We start from the raw sequence: 10,429 nt of genomic DNA, 5'->3' as shown, positions 1-10,429 counted from the left end.
AATGTGAAAGGCACGTAGCCAGACTGAAATCACAGTGGACCGTTTCTGCCTCTGCAACTAGTACACACAACACAACAAACCATAATGAACAGTCAGTCAATGCCACTAAGCTGATGATCCAAAAATAGTCACGGTCATGGACACACTCGTATGTGTGAGCAAAGGTGAATCCTTCAAGCCAACACTGTGATAACAACAAACGTCTACAAGCAAAATGGCGTCCAAAAAAGACTCACTGTACATCAAAAACACATGTGACTATATTTCCTTTAACAACACCATCACTGAATCCTTTTAATTCATTAAAGGTATACTGTGCAGGAATTTTCTTAAAAACAGTGTATAGACTCATACAGAAGTAATCCCTCTTGGTCATTACTTATGACCCACTAGAAGTGTGTGGCGGTGTATTTATATACAGAGACTCTGCTCTCTCTGTATTGGAACATGTATTGGGATATTTCTCGGCACAGCGTGCGATGAGGTCGTGACATTACAAAAAGGTAGTGACCAGGTGCCAGAACACAAGCAGCATGCATCCAAGACAAAGCTGTGGAAATTGCGCACACAGGGCAAAAAACGCAGTATAGCTTTCAGCAGTTTCGTTGGTGATACTGCTTACAAACAGTAGGCAGCAATTCCTGCATAGTATACCTTTAGTTTTCCACTACCTCTTTTCATTCTTCATTCTTTCATCTCACTATTTGCTTTTCAAATTGACAACCTTTTTTGGTGTTTCCCAAATCACATGTTCAGATCAAAATGGTCGCTGTTGGGAAATTTGAAACGTATGGTATGGACACACACCATGTAAAGATACACATTTTACAAACACATTTCACTATGATAACACTGATCATCTAATCTTGCTTTGGTCATATATGGGGCAATTATTTTTTTCTATGTGTTAGATGAGTGGTTCCCAACTGGTCCATCCTCAGGGTTAAGATTTGTCCTTAGTCATTAGTTCAAGGTCCACACAGTTTAATACATTTGGTACATTCTTGCGTTTGGCTATGTCGTTGAACTAGTTTGCTGTTTCTGTCAAGTAGCTATCTGTTAGTCACTTACTCTACAGCAGGAAACAGCACTTCAAAATAAAAGGTCCATTCAGAATGAGCCGGCAACCCACTGTTGGACCACGACCCACCAGTTGGGAACCACTATTGGATTTTATAATTGTGAGTAAATTTTAAAAAAAAAATCTGAAAATAACCAACTTTGTAAGTTACCTAACAACCACTTTTAAGTGCCACATTTACCTGCACTACTCTCTGATATTAGCATTCAAAACTTGCTACGTTTCTTAAGACAAATCACCACCTTTTCCCCACTTCCGCTGTACTGTCCTCAGCTACAAGCTTCACTATACTCTGTACACTATATTCTGACTACTGCTTCAAATAAGCTACCATGTTCCAGGATGCAGTATATACTAAAACAATTCCATTTGGCAGCAGTGCCCAAGTCAAAAGAAAAATGAAAGCCCAAATCTGCAAATAGCTCACAGCACCTCATAACTCCAACTGGCATATGTTGGCTTGCCAAAGATTCAACACCATGGCAGACACATGATGTGATGGCTGGTTTGATGGGGTGTTGTAAACTACAGAAAGGGCTGTTTAAGATGTACAGCACAGGTTAGTACAAAAATAGAGAAATCTAGAGAGAGTAAACAGATCTCCTTAAAGATGAACTGCAAGCTGTAAAAATGTTAACACATACCAGCGCAGCACTCCATTAGTATCGACCAGCATGGAAAGTTGCCACTATACGGAGATGTTACAATCCTACCGCGAACTAGCAAATATTAGTTAGCACTCAGTATTTGTAATAGTAGCATTGCCACAGTTAATACCATTAAACATATGCGCTCATCAGATCAGTGTAACCGAACGTTAGGTACACTGAGTTTTAGGTGGCACAGTCTAAGGTACAGTAAAAGAGCGCAGCAAAATCAGTTAGATGTAAAATGTTTTGCAGAGCTTAAAGCATTATTACAGTGTCTGCAACCAGCATTAACGCCTTGTGTGTGTGGAGTGCTGCATCAGGAAAACCTCTGTAATGTGCACTTCAACAAGTTACATTGGCAAGTACTCAGTTTGAAAATATTTCTAACCAAATTCTTTCCTAATCATCTGTCGGGCTTTCAAGGTATATTGTTGCAACTCTCTCCTCTTCTGAAATCATCATCGGGGTCTTTTGCGGTGAGGTCGCCTCAGCGTGGCCGCCCTGTGCGCCCATCTGAAAGGTAAAGGACTTTTCTGATGGCCTCAGTGTTATGTGTTTCTCAGTAATTTCAGACGCAGACTCTCCTTCATCAGTAAAGCCTTGGAACTCTTCACCATACCCCACATCCTCTTCTTTGGAGACCCTGACACTGTATCCCCCTCCTGCCCCACCCTGGAAGGCTTTCCCCAGGTTAGAAGATTTAAGAGCTGCCATGATCTGCTCTTCAGATATATCACCTCCTGCCTCCAGCAGCCCAGAGTCTTCCAGGGTTTGAGAGACGTTCAGCTCTGCAACTATAGTCATGGTGCCGTTGTCGCTTGACTGTTGCACTTTTTTGACGTTGACAGCCACATTCTCTGGGCTTTCTCTGCTCACTTTTGTGAGGAAAGCCAACTCCTCCTTCAGCGGACCCGACACTGAGCTTTGTAGCTTCTCTAGAGCCCCCTTCAGCTGCTCCTTCGGCTCCAAAGAGTCCTCTCTCAGGAACTCAAGCACCGACTCCTGCACTACAGGAGAGACGCGAACCTCTTCTTCAATGATGCACTCCGGGAAGCTCTCCTTGATAAATGAGTGATCACCTGACATGAACTTGTATTCATCACTTTCCTCTACGATCACTCCTTTCGGGAGAGGGCTTTCATCTTGATAATACCGCTCATCTGACAGATCATCTACGATACCATAATGGCCATATGAGGTGATGCCAACACCCTCCTCGGCTTCAGAGAGATTACCATCTGGGGTGGAGACAAAATACTCGTCAGGCTCTTGCTCATGGGAGAAATAGGGAGATTCACTCTCTCTAGACACCTCTTGAACTTGCACAGATCCACCCTTGTAACTATCTGTGTCTGTCATGGAGGTTTTCATGGCATCACCATCACTCCTCTGAACGTGAGTGTCATGAGGGACGTTTTCTAGCTCCTCGATTTGGAAATATGTCGTGGAGGGCTCATAGAAACTAGATCTGGACTTCTGCTCAACTTCAATCTCCTCATCACTGTAAGACTCCACCTGTTCCTGGATGATTTCTACATTGACAGACTTATTTTCCAAGTTCTCATTTGCCTGCAGGCCACTTAGCAGGTTCTTGATCATGCTTCCTGTTGCTGTGTCCTTGATATCTTCCAGTGACGCCTTCTTAACCCCTTGGTTCAGTAGCTCATCCAGCGCAGAGTCCTCAGAAACATCCAGCTCTTCCTCCACTTTGGACTCTAACACAATCCTTGTCTTCATCGTTCCATCCTCCTGCTCAGTTGTCTCCACATGATACCTTACCGGTGGATCTCCCGAGGAGCTACCCTCAGCTTCCAAACCTGCTGGTTTTATCACTTTCTCAATGATCTCCTCTACAGACACAGAGTCTAGTATCTTTTTCTCACTTGGGCCCGTCATAGACTCTGTTTCCCCTTTATCTTTGAACTTGCCTCCATAATCATAATCTTTTTCTTTTTCATCTGACACTTGCTTCTTGCTTTCTGTTTCAGTTTTCGTGCTCAGGCTCATCATTGGCGGTGACACGACTCTCACTGAACTTGTCTCAGTAGTGGTGGACTTGATGGGACTGGCTTTGTTCTCGACGCGAGAGACCTGTTTGATTTCCACAGTTTTCTCCTCTGCTGCTGTTTTCTGCGCATGTGGTTTCATTTGGTATTCACGCTGGCCTGTTTGTTTATCTTTGGCGGCGGCGGCGGTAGCAGGGGCAGGGGCAGGGGCTGGGGCAGGGGCAGAGGCAGCAGCTCGAGCTTTGGTGAATGAGATCATGTCCCTTCTGGATGCAGGACTCTGATGCCGAGCTCTGCCTGCAACTGAAATGGGGATGACCCTGGAGGGGCTTATGGACCCAGAGGGAGGCACAGGGGATCTTCTCAGGTTTGAAGTCGGCGGCGTGTACCTGATATCCGTATGTTGTCTGGTGGTTAAGGTGGAAGCTCTTGGAGTGTGGCGCTGTGCAGGCATCTTGATATCTGATGCAGAGAATTAGTTAGCATGAATACTTAGGAAGACACTTAAAGGAATAGTTCAACATTTTGGGAAAAGCACTAATTCGTTTTCTTGGCAAGAGACAAAAAATCAATACCACTCTAGAAAATATAATTTGGCTGGAAGCAGTGAATTTTTCAGTCTTGTCATCAATTTGAGGTTGCCAGTAGGATTGCAGCGGTATACCAGTTTCACAGTATATACCAGACAAGAAATACACTTGCACAAAACCTCCTGTAAAACCACAAATTGTCATTTTTGACAGATAGACAGACAGATAGAGAGCAGTACCAATCTTCTCATCTAACTCTGAGCAAGAGGGCAAATAAGCATACAGTTAATGTTACAGTACACTGCACTCTAGTGATCAACATGTAACAACAAATAAATCCAAATACAGTACCTATTATTCTTTCTCTCTGATGCTGAGTCCCCCTCCTATGAGCATCTTGGATATTCACTCTCTCGCCTTCCAGGAGAGCCCTGAACAAACAAAACACAGGACAAGGGTAAATAAGTTATTATTAATCACTGGTTATCCTTCTAATTCAACATAATTATTTTTTTACCATATATGGAAAAAAGGTTCAAAGCAAATACCTCACAAGCCGGTGTACATCATTCAGCTCTGCCATCTCAATCCTCTCAAACTAAACGCAACAGGCTTACAAGACGGAGTGAACCCAGGACCTGGCCATATAGGGTGCTAATCATCAAAAACATAACAAGCCACTGTCATGTAATAAAGACCTTGTAATAATTAGCTCCAGTAGCTCACCTTTCCTTGGCCATGATTCAACAAACATGAAAGAGCAAACCAAAGTGCCTTAAAAAAGGAACAACCTCTCTGGAGAGTGCCTTCCGAAAGACTGACCTAAAAATAACAGTTACAATGCGGGGCTGTCCACACGTCCCTATGAATCCCAAAGTAAAAGCTGACTCGTGACACACACAAAAACACATGCTGCTGCCACGTCTGCCAGAAAACATTTTATCTATTCCAAAAATTCAAAACAAACCAGATGTACTGGCGGAGAATCAGCTTTATAGAGACACACAGGAGCAGACAGTCTTCTAAAGAAGTTCCTGGGAATTAGCTTATACCAATAAAATTTTAATATCACTCAAAAACTTCAACAGCTGTAAAGATGCCCTGTGATATGAGGTAAGAGGTTATGATGTTAGAAACAAATCTGGATATTGTATCTTTAATCTTTAAAATACAGTATGTTTCAAGAACTGCTTCATAAATAACTTTGCCTTTCAGTAAAAATAGTCTTAGTACGTGACCATGTGTGATCTGGCTATGTTGGGAGCATGAAGACTAGACATGCCTACTGCTACAGGATATGAAATGCCAGATATAATTTGTCTTGATCATAAAAACTAAAAATAAACCACAGAGAAGGTTTAAACAACTGTTAAAAATGCATGTGCAGTACGTGTAGTACTCTGTTTATCTAAGTGAGGCTCAGATGACTTAATGCCAATACCAGCAGGAGGCAAGCAGCTGATTTCTTTTGGGTTAAGTGAGATCACAAATTAAGCTAAGAGTAACTTAAAGCAGTGGGAGTCTGGTTTGACCAGTAATCTCTTCCTCAAAGCTTGAAAACATCACTGAAGAGAGCCAACTTTCTTCTTCCACACAAAAAAGTCCTACTATGGTATGACGGTACCTAAATCTCCAAGGTTATGCCTTATGGGGGACTAAACAGAATTGCCGAATGTATCAAAGTATGACCTTGTTGTGATAAATGTAGGAGTCGTCACAGCTGCTCAAATGATCCTCAAATTCTGGAAGAGTACATTACTTCCAGATTTTGGAAAGAATCCATGTTACAAATTGTGTCATACAAACACATGTTAGCTAGGGTCAGCAATGAAGTTGAAAGCTTTAAGAGGTCATAGGCAGGCTTTTTTGTCTGTTGAACTGTAATGATGACGTGATTAGTTGTAGTTTGTTCAGATTTGACTGAATGGATAAATAAATAATTTGAATTACAAAAAAAAAAAAAAAAAAAGCCAGACATTTCTGAGTCTACTGGCTGTAGGTTTTGGATGGCTTGACATTCTCATTTTACAGGTAAACAGTGCACTGAAATGTGTTTCTGAAAACATCCTGGATGAGAAATATGCAATGCAATAACGGAATCTTGATTCGCATTTCACCAGCATTCCCTCGTTTGACCACAGTTCACAAGCAGTGATTGGCATAATAGACAGCTGTGTTAGAGACTCCTCTGCTCTGATTGGTTGTTTTTGTCCATGTGTGGTAAAACCATTAGAGGCGCTATGAGACAATAGGGTAGGCAGAGGAACATATATATATATATATATATATATATATATATATATATATATATATATATATATATATATATATATATATGTATATATATATATTTTTTTTACAATTATCCATCTAATTTAGTGCTGTGTTAATATATAATGACAGTTTCACCATGTATAACAAAGTTGTTGTTTTTTTTCTGTAAAAGTTACCTACTACAGCTTTAAATCACTTTGACAAAAAGTGTTGAAAAGTTTTTTCCTGGCACCAAACTCTGCTCGGTAACATACAGTAACTCTACACTGTTTTTTTCCACTGAAGACATTTTGACAAGTCACAGTAAGAAAAGCACAGGTGCAAATAATAAAATGAAAAAGGAGCTGAAAACCATGTAGCTGCTTCAGTTTCACGATCCTGTCGCACTGTCATGCCTCACTGGGACACTTGAACGTAGCAACCATCATCAATGTGATTAGTAAACACCTGTGCTTTTCCTACTATGAGAAAAAAATCTGTTGTGCTAAGACAAAAGAAATAAGCTCATCACCTGTAGGCAGCCACCTCCATGCCCAGATCCATCTTCACCTGGAGAAGGTGCTGATGCTCTCGCATCTTTTCTGCAATAGCGTCAGCCATCACATTCCTCTCCTGCTCCAGCTGCTCAATAATCATCTAGAGGAGGAAAAAAAAGGTTTCACATCCACATAGTTTAACATTATAAGTCTGTGGTCTGTCCATTGGGTATTACATTTTTATGTCCCTGTAATTTAAGATAAAATATAATAATTCTGCTCACTTGTTAACCATTAACCATCACTGTGTGACCATATTTTATTTTACTTCAGCCCAGGGGCATAGTGGACGTGGGGTCCATGGGTTACATGTCCCCCGCAGCTGCTGTATCTGTCCCCTATGTCCCCCGCACTTTTCCGTACTGTAAATCGAGTTGGACAGCTGTTCAATTTATCTTAACAAGTCAGAGCTTGTTCTTCCAAGTTTTACTGGATGCACCATGAGTGGCGGGCAAGGTATGCTACCTCTGTTGCCCCTCTGAGTGAGTGTTGCCCCTCAAACAAGCCAGCAAGAGGCAGGAAAGCCTGCAGTCCTTCTTAATATCAAACCACGTAAGTCGAGTTACGTAGTATTTGATAGCAGTTGGAGAAGTGCAACTGAATGGGCGAGGATACTATGATAAATCATTCAAAAAAATCGCTTTGCTCCAGAACAATTCGTCCCCCTCACTTCTGAAATAATGGCTGCTGCAGCCTTCAGTGATGTTGACTGTGGAAATCTGTTCTTCTGCTGTCACGACTCCACCCCTTATTGTATTGAGCTCTAATGCAGAAAGATGGCAAACTGGCTTCTTGTCAAAATCAAGTGTTATCTCACTTGTGCAAAAAAAGTCATATTGGGATTATTTTGACAGGTATTGGATATGAGTTGCAATTCTATAGGGAAATGTAATTTTTGCATTTAATTTTCACTGAAAAAGATATAAAAATCATGATTATGTGATTTTTTTTGCTGGGATCTGTGCCAAACAAGGATGTTTCCTTAAGTCTGGAAAATAAATTGTAGGCCGGGGCATCTCTGTAGCATCACAGTGCTTCAGTTATAATGGAATATTGTGGCTAATTTTACCTGTACCAAAAAATTATATCTCCTGCGATGTGAAAATCGCCATATTATGATTTTAATAATACCTCAGTTAATTGTGCATCTCTGATCCCACAGACTGCACTGATCATATGGACCACTTGATCAGGTGATTGCATGAGCCAATAATATTTGACATCCTCCAACACAGTGGTTCCCAACTGGTCCAGCGACGGGGGCCAGATTTCTCCTTAGTCATTACTTCAAGGTCTGTGCAGTTTAATATATTTAGCGTCATACTTGCATTTGGCCATGTTGTCGAGCTGGTTTGCTGTCTCTGTCAAGTAGCTGTCCATTAGTCACTCACTCTACAGCAAGAAATGCCACTTTAAAATAAAAGCTTCATGCTGCAAATGCACTGTACATAAAAATAAAGTGTGTTTTTTAGAAACTTGACACATTCATGAGTCACTTGTGGTCCATTCAGAATGGACCTGTGATCCACTTTTGGACCGCGACCCACCAGTTGGGAACCACTGCTCTAACAGATGTCATGCTCAAATCATAATTTAAACATGTGGGTTTACTGTAACAGTGATAAATGTGTTTATGTTCCAACACTGAAGACATCCGTACAGCCAGTGTATACCCAGTGTAGTCATTTGTAATTGACTGACCTGCTTAGGACTCCATCTTTAGGAGGTTAATAAGGATTTGTCGGTCTGACAGCTAATTGGTTTAAGTGGCTGGTGTAATCTAGCAGCTATCAAGCACTGGGGAGGCAGAATACTCGAGCTATTCAATCCTTTTACACTGAGGTCAAATGTTGCACGCAAGATCCCGTGCTTTGACAGTGAAGAGAACACACACTTGTCAGGCTCCACTTAATGGTCATGTTATCATGTGGGGAGAGTTGCATTAATGTCAGAGCCAGTCTACTGCATGTGTGTGCTTTTAGGACAGGGTGGAGCCAGAATCATCATTGCTATGATGGTTAGAGATTGCAGCCTAGATTTTGATGATATAAAAAATATGTATTAGAAGCAGTTTGATCATGTGTAGCAGCCTCTGACAGCTGCAGCTGCATCAGTGCCTTTAAGGACAGTGGGTGTGGCAGGGACAAGAGGGAGCAGCCTCCCCCTCTCGTGTGGCTCGGTGTGATGAAGGCGAGATTATTCTGTGTGTTTATTTTGAAGATTACATCATTATTACAGTATGAATTTGTAGGAATGAATAATGCATGATTTCATTTCACTTTCTCTGACATATCAATCTGAGCTGTCCTACTCTTGGACTTTTGCTCACCTGATAGTCACTGAAGTCCACCCGGAATTTCTCCTGCATGCGCATCAGTTCCTCTTCAAGTTGGAACTGAATCTGACCTTGTTTTTCCGCCTCTGTGCGTAATCTGTCCAACTCCGAGGCATACATCATCTTCTCCCTCTGCAGATCACCCAGCCTCGCCTGGTCCGCTTTAATCGACAGCTCCATCTCCTCCACCTTCACTTGGTACATTTCAAATGTCTCAATCCATCCCTCGGACAGACCTCGGGCGTACTCTTGCACCTCTTCCATGGTGGCCACCGGAGGCCCGCGATAAGTTTGCGTAATGATGGGCACCACCCGGGACTCCACCTGACGCAGGAGATGGTCCTTTTCTTGCATGTGCGCATCGACCATACATTTATACTCGTTCTCCAGCTGGAATAAACGCTGCTGGAGTTCATCGTTGGTCTTGTGAGCGTGGTGGAGCTCCTTTTCGTAGCCTTTCAGCTCGCCACTGATGTCCCTGCACACCTCGGTCTGCTCGCTGCACATAGACTGGACCATCTGCAACTCCCGCCATAGCTTCTCCCTCTCCATCTCAGCCTGGGACTTTTCAAACGACAGCTGCCCCACCATTCTCCTCAGCTCCCGCATCTCACCTAGATACTTGGGCTCCCAGTCCACCTTCTTCGTCTGTCTGAGTTTGTTGATTTGAGAGATGAGATGCGCATTTTCCTGCTCCAGCTGCTTCGTCCTGGAAAGATACTGGGCAAGTCTGCTGTTGAGCTCCTGCAGCTGCTGCTTCTCGCTGTCAAAAGTTCTCTTGAAAGGCAACATCGTGGCATCAGATTAGAAAAAGTGAGTTTTAGAGAAAAACTTTAGGAGACAGGTTGTCCCAGTGTCATTTGCGTGCGCGTCTGTGGACACGACTGTGATGTAATTTGCGATCAGTACCCTTTGACAAGTGCAGGAGGAGGAGGAGGAGGAGGAAGAAGAGGAGGGCGGGTCCTGCCTCAGGATCGCCCCGAACGCGTCCGCGTCCCTGGCAGATGTGATGCTGCG

The 10,429-nt window shown here is 42.6% G+C and overlaps 1 protein-coding gene across 1 annotated transcript; it reads right to left on the bottom strand.

The window, feature by feature from the left end:
* Nucleotides 1-1,167: 1,167 nt before the first annotated feature.
* On the bottom strand, nt 1,168-10,356 carry synm (synemin, intermediate filament protein). The gene is made up of 4 exons (XM_049574295.1): nt 9,407-10,356; nt 7,053-7,177; nt 4,619-4,698; nt 1,168-4,199 (listed from the first exon to the last, which is right to left on the bottom strand). Exons 1-4 carry the CDS (start codon nt 10,202-10,204, stop codon nt 2,131-2,133), a joined length of 3,072 nt encoding a protein of 1,023 aa, XP_049430252.1. The 5' UTR covers nt 10,205-10,356; the 3' UTR covers nt 1,168-2,130.
* Between the last annotated feature and the right edge of the window lie 73 nt (nt 10,357-10,429).

The sequence above is a fragment of the Epinephelus fuscoguttatus genome, linkage group LG4, assembly GCF_011397635.1.
Source record: "Epinephelus fuscoguttatus linkage group LG4, E.fuscoguttatus.final_Chr_v1".
Classification (NCBI taxonomy): Eukaryota; Metazoa; Chordata; class Actinopteri; order Perciformes; family Serranidae; genus Epinephelus; species Epinephelus fuscoguttatus.
Note: the sequence above shows the minus strand (reverse complement) of the source record. Positions and strands in the feature narration are given on the sequence as shown.

What these genes read in the sequence shown, in the direction of transcription:
- synm (XM_049574295.1), bottom strand. Translation starts at nt 10,204, where the DNA reads ATGTTGCCTTTCAAGAGAACTTTTGACAGCGAGAAGCAGCAGCTGCAG. An exon ending in TGGACTTCAGTGACTATCAG is followed by an intron (nt 7,178 to 9,406) that starts GTGAGCAAAAGT and finishes TTCCTCCTCTAG; the next exon opens with ATGATTATTGAGCAGCTGGA. An exon ending in TCAGAGAGAAAGAATAATAG is followed by an intron (nt 4,200 to 4,618) that starts GTACTGTATTTG and finishes TCTCTGCATCAG; the next exon opens with ATATCAAGATGCCTGCACAG.